This window comes from Protopterus annectens, chromosome 3.part0 (genome assembly GCF_019279795.1).
Source record: "Protopterus annectens isolate FY-2018-M chromosome 3.part0, PAN1.0, whole genome shotgun sequence".
Taxonomy (NCBI): domain Eukaryota; kingdom Metazoa; phylum Chordata; order Ceratodontiformes; family Protopteridae; genus Protopterus; species Protopterus annectens.
The window spans coordinates 927,910,665-927,930,824 of NC_056731.1; the positions used below are offsets into that span (position 1 = coordinate 927,910,665).

The window sequence follows — 20,160 nt, forward strand, 5'->3', positions numbered from 1 at the left end:
AAGCAAAAGCACTTTGCAAGTGCCGGTTGGCCGACTCCTGAGATTTTCGAAATCGAATTTCAGATCTGAAGTCTTCAATAAAGCTAAGTACCCCAATTGGGGAAACTTTTTTCTTGCTCCAGACCGATGTCAGAAAAAGTTAACATTTGTATTTCTTGTGGGAAGCAAATACCTCACAAGGATTTCTAGTCTTACTGTATTCTTTGCCTAGGCCCTGACCACGACGTTGCTAGTTGTTGGTTTTGTGCTAGATTTAACCAACGCACTATTAAGTGTCGGTACGATTTTGCTTTTCATTACTTTGGCAGAAGGTTTAACTACATAATGCCATCGGAACAACCGACGACCGGAATTCATAAAAAAACGCAGGGATAAAGACGAGGACAAGCATCTGAGGTCCAAAACCGACAAAGCCTCTTCTAGGCCAGTCGCCAGTTTGCCGGTGCTCAGTGAGGCGCTTTCGCAGCCCCTGACTCCCGCTACCCTCAGAGCCACAGGCTGCCTCTGACTCCCACGTGGAGACAGCTAGGCCTCTGAATACTCAAGGTATTGGCCCTTTGGAAATTAACCCCTCAGATGGGTCCGGAGCCGCTGAGCAGGCATCGGCTTCTGAGGGAGTCTTCAGACCTACACAACTTTATATAAAGCCTACTTCAGCATCCAAGACAAAGTCTAAAGCAGTTTTAAAGACAAGGAAACCAGTACAGCATTCTCCAGGACAGGCTTCTATGCCTAAGAAACAGATGCTCAAAATGGCCGAAGACCTAATTACTTTGATCAGAGGATCCCATCCCCCTCCTGATAAGAAGCCTAGGCAAGACACTGAATATGATTCCTCTGATCAGGTTTCCATTTCCTCTGATTCCTCTTCTGATCAGGGATATTCTGTTCCTCCCTATGAGGATTCTGATGCTCAAGATTCTATTCCTTCAGCTTCTCTTCCTGAGGACTATTCTTTTGGGGAAACCCTGCATACCATGAGGGAGCATTTCCATTGGGAGAGCCAGGATTATTCCGATTCTAAGAAAAGACTTAGAGACTTTCTTTTACTTCCTCAGCACAGACCTCTTGCTATTCCCCCTATTCTAGACATAGTAGATGATGTTTTTTCAGAGTCCGGCCTGTCTCCAGACTCTCTACCTCCTGCCCCTGTTAAACCGGACAGATACTACAGGGTCCCAGACTCCCATAAATTTCTTTATAAAAACCCTGCTGCTGACCCAGAAACTATCTCTCAGGATCCCAAAGGGGTCAAGGCTGCTTCTGCCAAAAACCCTGTCCCCTCAGACAGAGATTCTAGGGCTTTTGACAGATGGGGGAAAAAAGTTTGCACTTCTGCTACCTTGGCTGTAAGGGCTTTAAATTGTCAGTTTCATATGCTCAAATATCAGCAATACTTAATGTCTTTCTTAAAACAAAAAATGTTGACAAATTCTGAATGTTCTGAGAACAAAGATTTGCAGGATTTATTGCATGCAGCTGAACAAGTAGGAAAACATACTTTGTAATGTGGCTATGATTCACTGGAGGCCTCTTGCAGGGCCGCTGTTACTAGTTCGGTTATTAGAAGGCGTGCTTGGTTAAAGGAACAGAATCTGCCTGACCATGTTAAAGCAAAATTATTGGACACTCCATTACAACATGATACTTTGTTTGGTGTTAAGGCAGAGGAGGTGTTAAAGAAAATGGAGGATAAGGCAAAACCTATGCAGACAGTAAAGGATTTCTTACAGGTATAGCCACCCAGATTTAGCAGGAACTGGCCCTCTAAGAATTGGTCCTTTCCAGTGTCAGACAGACCACAAAGAGGCAGATTCAGATGCCCTAGAGGCAGGCAACAGCCCCAGGGCTCATACAAGCCCAAACAATGGGGTGCTTCTACCTCCAAAAGCGGAGAAGACAAATCACAGCCTTATAGAAAACAGCCCCAATGACTTCCCTCTGCCAATGCCAAGCATTTATTTTTTGGCAGCACCCTTAGGGGGAAAGCTAGTACTTTTTTCACAAAACTGGCACAAGATCACCCAGGACAAATGGGTCTTAAATATAGTCTCTCAGGGTTACAGGTTCCACTTTCACACCCTTCCAAAGGCAAAAGGCATGCCAGACCTGCCACGCAATCAATGGCAAGAGGCACAGAAACAAGTTTCATCCCTCATGGACATGGGGGCTATTCAGCCAGTGCCACACCAGGAGCAGGGACGAGCATTTTACTCAAGACTTTTCTTAGTACCAAGAAAGGACAAAGCCTGGAGACCAATTCTGGACCTATTTCTAAGTACTTTTCAGGGCGTCCCAAAATTCAAAATGTTGACTCTACAGCAGCTTCTGACAATGCTGGACAAGAAGGCTTGACTTGTAACTTTGGACCTGAAAAAGGCATACCTGCATGTACCAATCAGACATTCTTGCAGAAGATACCTCAGATTCATAGCTGGCTCACTGCACTACCAATTCTCTGCACTGCCCTTATCTACTGTGCCCAGGGTCTTCACAAAATGCCTGGCTCCAGTAATTACATTTTGCAGACAAAGAGGAATTCAAATATACCCCTACTTGGACGACTGCCTTATTCAAGCAAAGGACAAAGACATTCTACTACAGCATCTGGCGTTTGTAAAAGATTACTAATTTGCCTAGGGTACACAGTAAACTAAAATAAATCAAAACTAGTACCCTCTCAAGAGATAATATTCTTGGGTGCAAGCTTAAATACAACTGCCCAGATGGCTTATCTCACGCCAGACAAACAAAGGCATCTAACTTCTTACTTCAGAGACATTGCAACAAAGACCCAGTTATCTGCAAGAAAAATTCTGCAGGCTCTGGGCTACATGGCATCCTGCATTCTACTAATTCCATATGTAAATCTGCATATGAGGAAACTACAGTGGTATCTAAAAAGTGTTTGGACTCAACATTGCCACAGCCTGGAAACAGTAATTACTCTTATTCCCTGCTTGCAACAGGAATTTCTATGGTGGGCACAGGCCTGTCACCACAACAAGGGACAGCCATTTACCTTACCCACTGCCAGGCAAACACTAACAGCAGATGTATCAGATTATGCCTAGGGGGCGCACATGGCAGGAAAATGTATTCAAGGCACATGGCCCACAAACCAAATGCATCTTCATATCAATCAAAAAGAGATGCTAGCTGTACAAAATGCCCTGACAGCCTTCAAGGACCTACTTCATCCAGGACAACTACTGATAAAGACAGACAATACTAAGTCATGTGGTACATAAGCAAGGGGGCACACATTCCTACCCCCTCTGCAGGCACGCCATGACTTTGTGGAACACAGCATTGACTTATCAAGTACATCTGCAAGTGCAATGCCTGCCAGGAAAGACAAATACTTTGGGAGACGAACTAAGCAGAAACCTCATGGATCCTCACGAGTGGAAACTGGACCCACAAATCTCCAACATGATAACAGGGGAATGGGGATGCCCAGACATAGATCTATTCACTTCCCCTCACAACTGCCAGCTACAGAGATTCTGCACTCGGACTTATCACAAGCAAGCATGGGAAGTGGACACCCTTTCATTCAGCTGGAAAGCCCTTAATATGCCTTCCCTCCTCTGCCTCTCCTCTCCAAGGTACTCCTAAAGGTCAGACAAGAGAAGCCAAAAATGATACTGATTGCCCCAGACTGGCCACGCCAGCACTGGTACCTAATCCTAAAGAGCTTGTCTCAAGGCCCATCCTGGACATTGCCTTTATTACCTCATTTACTGACCCAGCAGAACAATCAGATCCTGCACAGCCAACTCAGAACCCTAAATCTGGCTGCATGGCGGATAATGTAATCATTCAGAACACACCTCTCTCTAAAGCAGTTATGGATGTTATTTTGGAGGCCAGGAGGCCCAGCACCAGAAAATCTTATGCAGAAAAATGGAAGAGATTCTGTGCTTGGAATCAAGCGCAGGGAATTGACTCGCTTGAACCAAATATTCCTCAGATTTTGCAATACCTAACTGAGATGCTGGACAAAGGCCTATCCTTCCCATCAATTAAGATCCATGCCTCTGCCATTTCAGAGCATTACAATACGGAACCACCTATTTTTTCTCATCCACTGCTAAGACAGTTTCTCAGAGGGGTCAAAAACATAAGACCTCCAAGGAGAGCTCCAATTCCTCCATGGGACCTCAATTTTGTCTTGGAAAAGCTCACTCTGCCTCCCTTCGAGCCTGCCAATACAGCAGAGATTAAATACTTGTCATGGAAAACCGCTCTTCTCCTAGCAATAACTTCAGCAAGAAGAGTCTGAGTTACAGGCGCTAATGGCTGTGGAACCTTTTATTATTTTCCATCAGGACAGGGTTTCTCTAAGGACAAACCCGACATTTATGCCTAAGGTAGTGTCCAGCGTGGCTCTTAACCAAACCATACATTTGCCTACCTTTTACCCAAACCCACAGAATAAGGGAGAGAGACTTCTGCATACTGTGGACATACACAGACAGCTACGCTTTTGCTTGGACAAGACTAAAGCCTTCAGAAAGACTGAGCAACTCTTAGTGGCATATGCTGCAGGTTCCCAAGGAAAAGCCATTTCAAAACAGGCTATTTCAAAATGGATAGCCCCCTGCATTTGTTTCTGCTATTCACAACATGGCAAATCAGTGCCCAAGGACATTAGGCCACATTCTACCAGAGCAGCAGCCACTTCAGCAGCCTTCCTCAGAGGAGTACCAACCAAGGATATTTTGGAGGCTGCAACATGGACTTCAGTGCACACTTTTACAAAGCACTACCATTTACCTCTCTATTCTAAATCCAGAGCAGGCTTTGCCACTGCAGTTCTGCAGAGCCTCATAGCCACTCCAAACTCTGTTTAGGCCCAGCCGCCCTACCTCAGCTTTGGGATTCAACCCAAGTGTAATGACTGCAACAGTGAAACACGATGAACATAGTACAGTTGTGTACCTACCATAAATGTAGATGTTCGAGTGTATTCACTGTTGCAGTCCAGGTTACCCTCCCTCCATCCCCCTTTTTTCTTTGCTGGGACTCATCTGTCCCTATCTATTCTATACAACCTATGTGGTGTATTTGCTTGTAGATGAAGGTTATGTGCATGCTTTTTTATGATCATAATTTTTACAGCCTACCCTTTTGGGGCACCTGACATCTGGGGCAAGGAAAAACTTAAGAAAATGGCGTCGGCTGCATCTTTTATACCGCTGACGCACTGACGTCAGTGAAGAGGTGACAGCAACCGACGCTGGACCAGGACTTTGGAATTCAGGCCGACTGCGGGTAGCCTGCCAGCAGGATAACCCAAGTGTAATGACTGCAACAGTGAATACACTCGAATATCTACATTTATGGTAGGTACACAACTGTACTTTTGTGTCCTTTGGCAAACATGACTTCCCTTGTAACTTTCACATTGTCAGCACACCCCCTGAAAGTTTAATCTAGTAGTCTGGGATCAGAGAACCTGATAACCTCTAACTGTGAAATATCCTTTGATAACCATGTATCCAGTATTGTAAGAAAATCTTTTTATCACACAGCTTATATCTAAAGGTATGGCGTCCAGGTCCAGGGATGTAGACATTCCAAATGTACTTTTCTGTCATCAGGCTGGTCATAAAGTATAATGCTCCATTCAGTGTGCACCTGTTGAAACACTTTCTGTTGGAGCAACCACAGCACTTTTCTTACTTAAAAGAAAATCAAGGGTGTGAATCACAAAAACTATGCAGACTGTATCAAAGCCTTATCCCTCTTCTTGGTATCATACATACTATTAGGAGGTGACCTCTGCCTCGTGTATAGGGCCTTGACACACCCTGTCCTGTCAGACTTATTACACATTCACAAATCCAGTGGTAGCGTGAACAGTTGCTCAATGGATCTCTCTTTTGCAACATAAGTATAACATGTTGGAAGTATAGGTGGGTATTACAGGGAAAACGTCTTTCGCGCCATAATAAGTGAAATACTCATCTTAACTCTATTCAAATGTAATTTGGATGAATGGGCAGCATTATTGTCCCTGTGCAAATTCATTCCCAGTTTAACACCCATGTCCCTTATGGATAGGGGCATTAAATGAATGTCCCACCATATCTTTGTTCTGCCTTCCTTGGAGTTTTTTGTATGCAAAATAGAACCGCTAAAAACTACCATGGGAATGTGAAGCTAAACTACTTAAGATCCTCATAGAGCAGAACGTACCTATACAGTGTATAGGTATTCTAAGGAGTCAAGTTATATCTCCAAAGCACATAAGTTTAAATTGTTGTTGCTGGTGGGATTTGAACTGATTAGAGAAGAAAGATAATTTAGGGAGCAGGTTTAGGGTAGGTGACAGGGAGTTCTATGGATTAGCTGACGTTAGAGAGGGCACTGTTAACATAAGGCATACCTCTCAACTGTACAGATTTTTGCAGAACGTCCAGATTTTTGCCTCAAATATTTTCTTTATTCCTCATAAAATCTGTGGTTTTCTGGCAAATCACAGAGGATTGAAGTTGCTAAAAAATGACCAAATAATGACATATATTTGCATTTCAGACTTCATATCCATCAGAAAATGCATGCCAACACAAGTCCTGTTATTCTAGCATAATTCTAAGAGCTGTATTTAAAATCTGTCCCTATTTTTGGGCCTTTGTCCCCCCATTATTTTAGGCTTTGTCCTGATTTCTTAAGTTAAGAGGTATGATATAAGGTCAGTGACCAAAGAGGTGTGACAGGTGTAAAAGCAGGAGAATGTAATGATCTTAGAAATGTGGAAAATTCTTGACCATGAATAGGTGCTGTAAAGCTTTTCATTGGTCAATCTGGAGTACCTTGTAAGTGTGATTGAGTGTGCTAATGCGTAAGGTGATCCTTAGTGCAATGGGAAGCCATCCTTATGGACTCTTAAATCACAGGGTAGTGATGAAGCTTTTATGCCTGCTGCTGTTATGAACTGACACTTTTGTATTGATTTGTAGCTTGAGTATTCTTTTAAAAGATGGAGATAAGAAGAGGTTCCTGTCAGAACAACGAACGCTTGAAATGTCGAACGTCATATGGTCGACACCATATGATCAACATTTCAAGAGTTCGAAGGTTGAATTTAACAGTGCCATACAGTGCAGAATGGAAGAATTTCCCTTTTCTGCACTGAAATGCAGTCTCTGAATTGGTTTATTTAAGTAGGGGGGGGGGGGGGCCAGCATGTTTTTCTTTCTTTTTTTTTTATTATATATTCGGTCTTTCAAACTTCGACCATATGTTTTCGAACATATGGTATTCAATGTTTTGAAAGTTCGAATATATAACATAGACCCGATAAGAAGGCAGTATTCTTATATATGTAGAAGTACCCCTTTGCTGATGGCTGTCCTGTCAATGTTGTATTAGCAGTTTAGAATATAGTATGCTATCTGTAGAGCAGGTATGCATGTTTATTAGACAAGTTGTGTATGTGGGATGTGTTGCAGTGGAATGCAGGAAAGGTGTTACAGGCTTTGCTAAACTGGGGAAAGAAACTGCCTGTCCCAGGTCTGCTTTAGATAAGAATTTTTAGAATGTTTGTTAATGCTAGTTATTCTCATTGGGTTAAACTAGAAATTAGCTGTAAACCCAAAGATGGATTCAACAGAGATGTTTTTTTTTCCTGAGAGGATTATTAGATGTGGTCGCATAAAAATGGTATGGGAAGTACCCTACATATTGATTCCACGAAAAGGGTGGAAGTGCACAGTCTAAACAGAAAATTTCAAGTTGTTTGTTCTCATTTCCTCATCCCTCAAAACATACCCTCCAGTTCTAGGTGGGACATCATCTTTTTGAATTTAAAGACCTTCAAGCCTTTGCCATACCAGTCAAGATAAGGTTTTAGAGTGCATTTTGTTTGCTTATATCATTTCAAATGGTATTTGCATTTTTTCTTATATGGATTAATGCCTTTTGATTTATCTTCCTGTTCTTTGCAGCTGTTGCTCACCTGGAATCTGATGTTACTGGTATTTCAAGCTCTTGGAATAACTGTGAATGTTGAAGTGGTGGGTCACATTGTAGTCTGTTTAACTTCTGGGCATAGTTGTGGACCAGAGGTGTAGCTGGCTCAAGCAGTGCCCTGGGCTGGTCCCTGAACTTCACCCCACACCCTTTACTCAAATTGAAGATCAAAAGCTAAAAAAAAAAAAAAAAAAAAAAAAAAGAAGCTCTGACGAAATGTTCACTTCAGTCTGAAGTACACTGGAAGAACAAAAAAAAGTTTGCAAGTTGCTTTCTGTACCAGCATTCAGAAATACTGGTACAGAAAAAAGAATGCAGTAATGGCTATTCAGAATTGCTCCCTATAACACCGTGCACATGGGGAACATACCCCTTTCACCAGTAGACACAGTACAGAACAGAGTATCTTTGCTTCAGGAAGGGAAAACTAATATGGGTTCTTCTTCTTTCGGCTTTTCCCGGTTAGGGGTTGCCACAGCGGAACTCCAGTCCGCTAATGATTGGAATGACTGGCAGTAGATTGATTTTTTTTTTTTTTTTTTTTTTTTTTTTTTTTTACAGCTGCCAAGGTGCCAGTTTGACGCCCGACCTTCAACGAAGGCACGTCCATTCTACACATGTCTTTCGAACACCACTCGACTGTGGGGAGGACATGCAGACTCCACACACAAGGCGCTCCAGCCAAGAATCGAACAGGAGAACCTCTTGCTGTGGGGCAACAATGCTACCGCTGCACCACCGAGGCTATGGAAAACTAATACGGGTATATTCCTAAAATTCACTAAAAGGAGCTGACTACTGCAAGAGAGTATCTGAGGGTTCTGTGCTACATGGATTCTTGCATAACCACAGTTCCAAATGAAAGAAACAACTGTTTTACGTGGGCTCTATTACTGTACATTTGACCATATTCTCACTCACAGAAGAATTTTTAACACATTGTGGACAAGCCTACAGTAGGTCTTTGAGATGTGTGTAGTCACAGGGACAATAATGCTGCCCATCCACAGTTTCCGCTTCCCCCATAAAGAGGTTTTTCTTTAGCATATTATTTTGTTTATAAGACGTTTTGTACAAGATATAGTGGATGTTTGCCATGCACATTCCAAAATACTGTAAACTTGCTGGGTTACATGTTTTTTTACAGCCTGCGATTCCTCTTTTGCATACATGTATTTCTGTTATGTAGAAATAATTTGTTTTTTTACAGCTAGACTACATTTGGCAACTATTGTGGAAATGGAGCTTGTGTGTGTATGTTGTATGTTTTCATTTAATATTTGCTTAAATGTATACCGACTCACTTTTCTGTCAACTTCTAGTGTCTGTTAAGCACCCTTTTGATGATATTTTCAATGTCAGGGTAGCTTAATGGCAGCCTGTACTTCACCCAAGAGTATTGTAGTCCATTTTCAGGATTTATTTTTACACTGTCACTACGCAGGCTGCTATTGCTAGAGACATGAACATACATGAAGTACTTTCAGATGCGCATGCATCTACCTATAGTCTGTATGTGGTTTATATGTATGTAAATGCAAATTTAATTATTTTAACACATATGTTAAATGGGTAAGCCCATTAAGCACAAGTCTGTTTTCACTGGCAACCTGGAAGGACCACATGGTTAAGTGGGTTGCTCGCTAGAGATGCGGCGGCTGGGCCAATTGAACCGTCAGATCCTGGACTACAGGATATAGCTTGTTAATAGCGTGTCATAGCCTAAATCGTGTGCTGTGTAATCTGCCTGTCTCAACAGGAGCTTAGACTTTGTAGTATGTAAATTACTGGTATTGTTTTTGTAATATTCCTTTGTAAAACTGTCAACTTCATTTTCTTAGCTTCTAAAGATAAATCCCTTATCCCCACAATTATTTTTCCAGTACATTCCTGTATTCTGCCTTTTACATGCTTAGCTGGAATGTAAACATACATGCCTACCAAATAAGAATCGTTATATTATTGTCAGACTTGTGTCTTCTGTGGTAGTACTAAGATAATATATTTGTTTACTTGCATCCACACTTCCCAGGCAGAACGTTATGGTTTAAAAGCTCTTGGAATAACTTAGTGTGTGCAACAACTAAGCAGACATGAACAACAAATGCATGTAACCTTTGCTACTGGCTACCAGTGCAAGAACTTGTTAGTACAAATAGGAAAGGTAAGATGCTTGTGCTTTTTTCATATATGATCCTGGAGAAACAAGGTAGGTTAGAAGAAGACCTTAATGTTATGCTTTCCTGTTAACAGTGACTGTATACCTTGGGGATCTACAACTGTGCTAAGTATGCTTACCTACTGCTTTACTTCAGCCACTTTTCTACAGAGATCACATTATGAGTTTTCTTTTTATTTATTTTGAACAGTAAAGTTAAATTTTGTACTAATAATAAGACAGAGCCAGTCATTGCCCACCTGTATATATCCGAGTTTATTTCTAGGGTAAATCATATGAAACTACTTATAAAATTGGCAAAGACTGACCAATCAAATTGCTAGCTACCACTGCATCAGCTTTGTTCCAGAATGGGAAAAAGCTAGTACAGGACACCTGATCCTTACATTTAATTCATGTATCTGTCCAACTCTGTATGTCTTTTTAAAATTGGAAGTTTACATTGCAGTGGTTGTCTGCAAGCTATGGTTCAATCCATTTTAAAAGTAAACCAACAAGTAAAATACTGTCTGTTTTTTTGGTAAGACCAAACCAAAAGTATGTTTTTTCAGCAGTTTTTTTTTTTGTTTGTTTTTTTTTTTGTTTTGTTTTTAGGACAAACTTCTGCAAGCAAAGAAGGAAATAGAAAAGCATGGTATTAATGATAAACAGGTAAGTTGTATTAATAAGTGTTAAATGGAAACTTGGCTTACTATTTTAAGATTTTATATAGAAGTCTTGTTACCTTTTCTTAAAAGATTAATTATGACTGGTTTCTTGTTAGGTAGTGCTGTGTATATCTGTTGATGTGTCCAAAGATTATACACGAGTGGAAAATGTCATCAAACAGGTATGCAGTAAATGTTATTTTTTTTTTATATTTGTAGCTGTGGTGTTTAGTATTTATGCATAACATAGAGAATTATAAGGTAGATGATTGTGATGTATACATCATATATTCAAGGCACGGATGCCAAGAAATTAAACCTCAAAAGCAAAGAGCATTGAAGTACAATTGTTAAGCACCCCTTTAAACTTTAAGGTTGGATCTTGCACTAGAGGAGCGCTGAACCAGTATATAATTTAGCTATTTTTTTTTAATATGATCATGCTGCTTGCTCCATGCACTACCTTATAATTAATTTTGACTTGTATATTTAATTTGCTGAAATTTCACATGTATAGAGATGAGAGGCACATGATAGTACATGTCCTGATTGAAATCACTGTCATAGGTGCCGGAAGTTGTTGAAGACTGGGGGGGGGTGGAGGGGTGAGAGGGGCACTTAGTGATCTAAAAAGGGCAATTTTTATAAGTATTTACTACCACAACATGGGTTCACTTGGAGGACATTTTAAGCTTAGCCAATTCCCTTTTGGTGCTTGAATTAACATTTTCTGATTGGTCTTACCTATCCCATGGCTGACAATTGTGTATTAGCCCTAGTGAGAATAACTGTGATCATACCATAGATAATTTGAGGGGGACCCATGTAAGAGATGCAGTATTTAGGAACTGCCTCTGTCCGTTAGTGGTATGAGGAGCAATCCTGGAGTACATTTTCTATTACCCATCCTTGGATCCAAGTTGCATTTGAATATAGGCAGATGATCTTTGTTTTATTTTTATGGATAGTCTGTTTTGGAACAGTGGTAGCCTCTCTGATCTATATACATATATATATATATATATATATATATATATATATATATATATATATATATATACAACTCTCCACAACATTCAGTTTACATACCTGGACTTAGTATTTCTGATGCCATTTGACTTGCTGATGTTCAGTAGGTCTATCTGTATTAGGTCGGAGGATGCCTTATCATTAAAGGGCATTTTAATTGTAATAGTGTTAATATAGTTTATTTGGCCAAGTGCCAAAGATGCCCTGTTTTTTTATATTGAAAAGACCTCAAGATTTTTAAAAACCCGTGTTAGTGAGCATATATATGATATAAGAAAGGGGAACATTTCTAATGCCCTATATAGACATATTAAGGAGCACTGCAATCACTCTTTCAAGTTTTTGGTAGTTGACGATGTTGCCAAAGATCCTCAGGGAAGAATTATAGACCTGCACCTGGATATTTGTGAACTAAAATGGAAACTTAGATTGGATGCAACCCAGTATCCAGGAATTAATGAGGCTATAAATATAGGTTGTATTTTGAAACTAAAACGCATAATGGGTTAAATTATATTTTTATAGTATTTTTATAGGATTGTATTTATTGTTGCAGTTTTAATGTATTTTTACTTGTATATACTTGTAGTACATATATTTATGTTCGTATTGTAAGTTTGTTCGGCATTGTCATGTGATTTAATTAAACTACTTGATTCATGGGTATTTAAGGGCTGGGTTTAACACTGTTTTTTTGCTCTGAGGAAGTCTCTATTAGGAGAAAAAAGCACTAAACCTAATAAACTGTTGCACCTGTTTTGGAGCTGTGGTCTGTTCGTGTTGGTTCATAGGATGCCTTGTATACCAGACATGTCACCTCTAAGTACTCTGTAGGATACTGAGTATAGTAATAAATCCTTGAGGTGGTCCAAGCAAGACCCGCTGTTTAGGACTTGTATCCTTTTAATAAGGCATCTCTGAAGGTATTCATACATGCCAGAGTGGACATTATACAAAATGATTGACCTAATGAGAGCTTTGTAAAGGGGGACAACAACTTCTCTAGATTTAGTCACAATTTGTTTATAAGCTGTGCAATACAGAAAGGCTTTCTTATAACTCTGGGCACATGTTGGTCAAAAGTTGGTCACTGTACACACAAGTTCCCAAATGCCAAACAATTGGGTCAGTTCTCAGAGGGCATTATCATGATTTTGACACCCGTTATTATTTGGGACAAACCTTCCTGTATGATGGTTAAGTCGTTTGGGGATTCAGTAACTGCTCCTAGCTTGCAGACATCTCAAACGTAGCAGGTCAAAGCATTTGATATTTCTTTCTACTTTTGAAATGTATATACCATACAGAAAAAGTCTCAGCACTAAACCCTGGGGAAATCCATTGGTGACTCATCATTTTGATCTCCTGCATCCTGTGAGCAAGTTGGCAATCCAGTTAGTGATGCAAATGTTTTCTCCTACAGTATTCATCTTTTGTACTACACCTGACCAGGGGATTGTGTCAAAAGGCTTGGCCAGGTCAAGGTAATGTGGTGTTAACTGTTTTACCATCATCCATTATTTTGGTAACAAGAGTAAAGCTTAAAATATGCCCATGATTTTAAGCCTTTCACACTTTCCTCTGGGCTGTTTTCAAACACATTTTTAGAGCCATGCATGCATGTATGCATTCTTTTATTCACCTTCCTGATTGTATTAAATTATATTCCTTGTATAATACAGCACCAGTTGTTCGAATGGGTTTTAAATTTCTAGTTTTGAACAGTCTTCTAGTAAGCAATGAAACAAAATGTATGAACCGATAATGACAAAGCTACCCATTTCAGAAAATTTGAACCACAAAACGCCATTTAAACTTCTGTCATTACAATCCACCAATATCAGTAAATATACAAAATCTCTGCAGAAGTAAGTCATCTAAATAATTCCACATAAAAGGGATTTCTAACTAATGAACAGGCTGCTGCTAAGAAACAACTTTACATTTCATTGTTTCATCTACAAATAAAGTGGCTGTTGCCCTTGAAGAATAAATTGCCTATGTTACATTAAAAATGATAAGCTGGTAATATTGCAATAGGGAATGGATGGCAAACTGATAACAGGTTCATATTTACTAGGTAACTCTTCCAAAGGAGGGCATTCATAGGACTCCAGCATCCACTCCCTTTAAAGGGGAACACAGTACAGTATCAGCAATATATCTACATACTCTGGGAGTAGAACCCATAGCCTTCTGCATCAAAAGTAAGGCTAAACCTGTTGTGCTACTAACAATGCAAACAGACTTGGAATAAGCAACACTAAACTTCTCCACCCCTGAAGGTCTCCACTCCTTGAAACACTTTTTATTTAACATTTGTTTTCTAGGAAAGTCTGATGTGGAACAAAGCCAATTTTCAGCAGAGGCCCAGAGAGAAATGCTCCAGATGTATCTCTTTGTAACATGGGAGGAAACCAGAGCACCCAGAGGAAACCCACACGAACACAGGGAGGACATACAGACTCTGCACAGAAGGCACTCCAGCCAAGAATTAAACCAGAGGACCTCTTGCTGTGAGGCAACAACACTACTGCTGCAGCATCCACTTGACACAACTAGATCTCTCAATTTCACAGCAGAAGAAATCTGGAAAAAGCCAAAATTTATTGGGGGGGGGGGCAAAGGCCCAAAACCAAGGATACATTTTAAATATTGCTTGTACAATCTTAGAAAGTTGCTGAAATAGTGTTTTGTGTTACCATGTGTTTCCAAAAAAGAGAGGAGACTGAAACTTAAAGGGCTATCATTATTTAGTGAATTCTGTTTTCACTGATTTGCCACAAAACCACAAATCTTAAGAGGAACAGAGCAAAGTATATATATACACACACACACACACACACACACACACACACACACACACACACACACACACACACACACACACACGTACGTACCTCGAGCTGAGTTCTGGCCGTGATGTTTAAATTAATGGCGTGTCTTAAATAGTGATATGTGTGGAATGACACGGAAAAAGGCATCAATGTACAGCTAATAAACAATTGCTTTTAATAAAGTGCTTATAAAAAATGGAAGCTAAAGAATTACACAAATGATGACCAATAGCACTAGTGATTAGTATCCACAAAAGTTTAGCGAGAATGTTGCAGGAAAAAAGGGCAGAAGTATTAAAAGAAAAGACAAAAGAAGAATAGACTACCGGTAAGAATAAAAATAAATTTGCTGGTTGACTGGTTACTCTAAAAACTGCCCCCACATATTGCATGTAAACTTCTCCATGTAGTCTGGATGTAGCTGCAAAATACACATCTGACATGGACCAATCTTCTTACCCAGTAAATAAATTCAAAATCAGTTAATTGTGTAGGAGTACAGTCATGGGAGGCACAGCAGTGCATCAGAAGACCCTAACTGTAGGTATGTTCACACTATGCATCTTTGCTGTAACCATGAAAAACTGACACAATTGACATGGGAATGTAAACATTGAAATACATATACATAGTACCAGTTAGTTTGTTTACAGTATCCTTCAGGTGAACAGGGACCTTCTTACCATTAATTTTACTTTATTCGTTATATACATATATTTTTAACTTCTAATACACACACACATACACACACACATATTTTTTATATTTATATATATATATATATATATATATATATATATATATATATGTATATATATATGTGTGTGTGCGTCTGTGTGTGTGTCTGTATGTGTATATATATATATATATATATATATATATATATATATATATATATGTACACACACTTTACAGTAACATCAGCAGTCCTGTATACATTACTTGCGATACATTACTCAATCAGCCATCTGTTTTATTATCTTTGTACTGCTCTGTCTTGAGCCTGAGTCATGACTGATAAGGGTCTATGGAATAGCCCACCTACCTAGTCAACAAATGAAATACAAAAGATAAATGCTAGAAATTCATCTGATGACATTACACACTAGAAGAATGCAGATCTGCATTAAAATTCCTCAAACATTTCAGTGTATGATAATGCAATAATCTGAATCTAAATATATGAAAAAAGCAGAACCCTTACAGATATATCCTACTCTTACTACTTATATATCCTAATAACCCACGTTGGGAACAACGAACCCTCACACCACATCTGACAGGCTTCCCTGACAGATCTGGAATTTGTAAAACAGGAACTGGATGAGCAGGAAGCATGCTGTGATCACTGCATAGGCAATGGAACGGCATATGTACCGTGCACTGAGTTCTGTGCAGGTTTGGGAGCAGTTTCAGTACATAAAGTAAAAATGGCAGCTTCAGTACATAAATTAAAAATGGCAGCTTCAGTAGATAAAGCAAAAATGTCAGTTTCACTAAACTGAGCCTTAAGCTTACACAGCACCAGTAAAGTAAACGGAGCCTTAAGCTCCCAGTGAGTGTTGAGGCAGCTTCAGAAAGTAAACGGACACACCAGCTTCAGTAAGAGCCTTAAGCTTACACAGCACCAGCTTCAGTAAATAAAGTGAGCACCAGCAGAGCAGCTTCAGTAAACAGAGTCTTAAGAACGCACACACCAGCTTCAGTACATAAAGTAAAATAAAAATGAAGCAGCTTCAGTAAATGGAGCCTTAAGCTTACCCATGAGTGTTGAGGCAGCTTCAGAAAGTAAAGTAAAGTAAACGGACACACCAGCTTCAGTAAGTAAAGTAAAAACAGAGCCTTAATAGCACCATCTTCAGTAAGAGCCTTAAGCTTACATAGCACCAGCTTAGTACAGTAAAATAAAGTAAACAGAGCACCAGCAGAGCAGTTTCAGTAAACGGCGCCATAAGCTTACCTGTGAGTGTTGTCTCTGTAATCAGGCACACTTTTGTGTTTAAATTCAACGTATGTTCAGTGCCCTGTGTGTTGATTTGCAGCTGTAAAAGTGTGTGTGTGGGGGGGGTGCTCCCTCACCCTCACCCTATGGTTCCGGCACCTACGATCACTGTATGCAGTAGTCATAACAGATGGGTTGTCGCCCGCTGAAATTGGCCCAGGGTACCAAAACTTTACCTTTCAGAAGGCATACATCTGAATAATGACTTCAGCTAGTTGGTGTAGGGGTGTATAAATGGATGCATCCATGAGATCTTCAGACCATTTCACTGCCAGCCTAAACACAGGTCCTTACACCCGATGGACTATTATCATTTGGTTCTTTGGTAATGTAGCTTCGCTTGTCTGAGTCAGATAAGTGCCCTGTTTGGGGATCTTTCCTTTCTAACCTTTTGACTGTGTATTAACTATTAGATGTCAGCTAGGAGGGGTAAGTGTGATTAGTGCCTGTTCTGTCTAGTCTCTAGACCCTGAACACAACTACAGATCTTTTCCATTTGTAAGTAGTTTGTTCCTAAAGCTCTCCAGTTGAAGCTTCCCACTCTTAATACCTTCCTTGAGACCCAGCACTTAAAACGCTTAGCCCACTCTATCATGGCGGAATCCCCACACTTCAGGCTCCCTCCCAAGAAAAAAAAATTAACTTAAAAGACCCAGAGAGGATTCTACCTTAGTCATCTCAGAATTGGACATGCCCATTGAGGTGGTCGAACCTGCAGTACATCACATTTTATCTCGAGCCTGCTGCTGCTACCCAGCTGGAGGCCAGTACTGCTGCTAAGGTCTTCCAGACAACCAAGTTCTCCAATGAACAGTGCCTCATTATTTCAGAGGACCCACACAAAGTCCCTCATATCCTAGTACAGGAAGAAGTTCCAGGAGCTCTTATCAAAATACGCAAGGGCCCCGAACTACCTAAGCTGGTACAGGTAGACATCACCTCTAAAAAAAAAAAAAAAAAAAGAAACAAAAACTTAAACATACATCATCCCCTTCAGTTTCCATGGAAAACAAAGGGAACTATTTTTCTCAGGTATTATTTAAAGCTATTATGTCTCTGAAGCCTCCAGTCTTTGTGACCCAGCCTATATAGGCTGCATCACAAAACAGACATTTGATTCTTCCTCCTCCGAGAAGGAACCAAAAGCAGATTCAGAACGTTGTTTGGACTACTGCTCAAAGCTACATTCTCCAAAGTAGCTCTCCTCTAACGAAGGACACTCTCTGTCTCCTAATTTCCCCTTGGAAGAGGCTTCCTTTGGAGAATCATTGCAAAGCATGATGAAGCACTTCAGATGGTAATCTCAACAGATGCTACAACCATTTAGAGATGGGCACTCCTGCACCACCTTCAGTCCCCACTGTGCTGAAGGCATACTTGGATGCCTTTCAAGCCAGTGCCTCTACACCTAACTCTCAGCCTCCAGCATCCAAAAGGTTCTGTAAAGCTCCTGATGAACTTGAGTACCTAAGCAAAAACCCTGTGGCAGATCTTGCTGTAGTTTCCTTGGCCTGTGACAAGCCTTCCAATATAGTTCCAGTACTGATATACTTCCTACTGATAAGGGCAAGCAAGCAATGGCTAGACTAGGTAAAAAAGTCTGCATGTCCTCCACACTGGCTTTCAGAGCCATTAACTATCAAACTCAAATGACAAAATACTTTCTGTGCTTCAGTCCTTTAATAAGGCCATCACAGAACCTTAGACACCAGTATCAAAACAACACATGCAGACCCTAGTGGCCCTGGCTTCACAAATAGCCAGAGACAGCATTAAATGCAGCTGTGATGTTGTGGCCGCTTCTTCCAAGGAAGCTGCTACTGACTCAGTCATCAGGTAATCTGGCTGGCTGTGAGGTCAGCCTATTCCTGAAGATTTCAAGTCTAAAAGTTTATATTCTCCTCTGGATAATAACTTTCCATTTGGCCCACAAGCTGCCAGTCTTTACAAAGCATTGCAAGAACAAGGCAAAACAGTGAAAGACTGCCATGAGGTTCTTCTGTCCAAAATTCCTAGGTACCATAGAAATTACCCAGAAAAATCTACCTCTTTTGCTGAGAGATACTCAAGGCCCTTTATAAGCAAAGGAAGACCCCTAGGAAAAAATTCCCTGATAAACTTCAGGGATACCACTTTGGGGGGGCATAGTTTGGTAGTAGGCCCCTGTGAATACCTCCCATTCCTCTCCCTCCTCACTTCCTCTCAAGAAGACAATCTGTCTTCCATTCTACGAAATAGTGACCTTGGAAAAATGGGTCCTGAACATTATTAAGGAGACTATGTTATGACATGGGAAAGCATTCCCTCTCTTAAGGGGAATGCCCCTACCTCCTCCCAACCAGATTCACCATCTGGACCTTATCATCCAATACTTACCAGCACAAGGAACCATCAAAGAGGTCCTCTTAACCTTCTTAGAAAAAGGTTTGTATTCAAGAATTTTTCTTGGTACAAGAAAGGAAGGTCATTGAAGACACCTTTTGGACCTCTTTCAGTCACTTTTGTTGTTGCCCACTCTTTTGCTTTTCATTCTTCCTCATGATATCCTTTCATCCCTAGACCTAAAGGATGCTTATCTGCACATTCTTATATACCCTTCCTGCAGAATATTTCTCTGATTCTTTACTAGATTATCACATTTTCAGTTTACAGCTTTTCCCTTTGGTCCCTCTGCAGCTCCAAGGGTCTTAACAAAGTGTTTAGCTTCAGTGGTGGCTTTTTGCTGCACTCGGGACATATAAATCTTCCCATACTCAGGCAACCGTCTAATTCAGGCTTTGTCCAAGGGCAACCTCCTGAAGCATATTCATTACAGTGTACATCTCCTGACTCTTTTGAGGTTCACCATCAGTTTCAAAAAATTTAATCTCAGTCCCATCAGTGACTTGACTTTTCTGGGCTGCAGACTGAGCACTTCCACTCTGCATGCCTTTATCCCTTAGGAGAAAGTCAACACCCTAGCCAGCTACTTCAGAATATTCTCCACTGAGACTCACTACACAGCAAGAGAGATCCTCAGTGCTCTGGGTTTCATGGCTGCCTTAATCCCTATGCTTCCCTTAGCCAGACTACACATGAGAAAAGTACAGTGGTGTCTGAAATCAGTGTGGTCTCATCACTAACATCCTCTTGATGCCCTCCTCCATTTTCTGCCCTACATCAAGAAGAAATTTCTTTGGTGGAGCAATCAGGTCAGTCTCAGCCCAGGCCTTCCATTCATGCCAGCCCCACAAAACCAAGTCCTGTTCACAGTCGCCTTAGGGCATGGGGAGCATGGACAGAAGCTCACAAAGTTCAGGGGGAGTGGCCCGCCTACCCAGTGAAAGACCACATCAACTTAAAAGAAATGAGGGCACTTTTGCAGGCCCTGCGACCTTCTTATGCCTCTGGAAGCCAGGCACTCTGCTGATGTCCACATACAACACCATGGTGATGTGGTACATAGACAGTCATGGGAGGCATAAGATCCTACCCATTGTTCAG

The 20,160-nt window shown here is 40.6% G+C and overlaps 1 protein-coding gene across 1 annotated transcript in view; it reads left to right on the forward strand.

The window, feature by feature from the left end:
- KDSR (3-ketodihydrosphingosine reductase) overlaps positions 1-20,160 on the forward strand; it is a 1,199,410-nt gene that overhangs the window by 172,784 nt on the left and 1,006,466 nt on the right. Inside the window, exons 3-4 of the mRNA XM_044065256.1 lie at positions 10,757-10,813; positions 10,926-10,991. Of these exons, the coding sequence (XP_043921191.1) occupies positions 10,757-10,813; positions 10,926-10,991 (123 nt within the window). The remainder of the gene's footprint in view (positions 1-10,756; positions 10,814-10,925; positions 10,992-20,160) is intronic.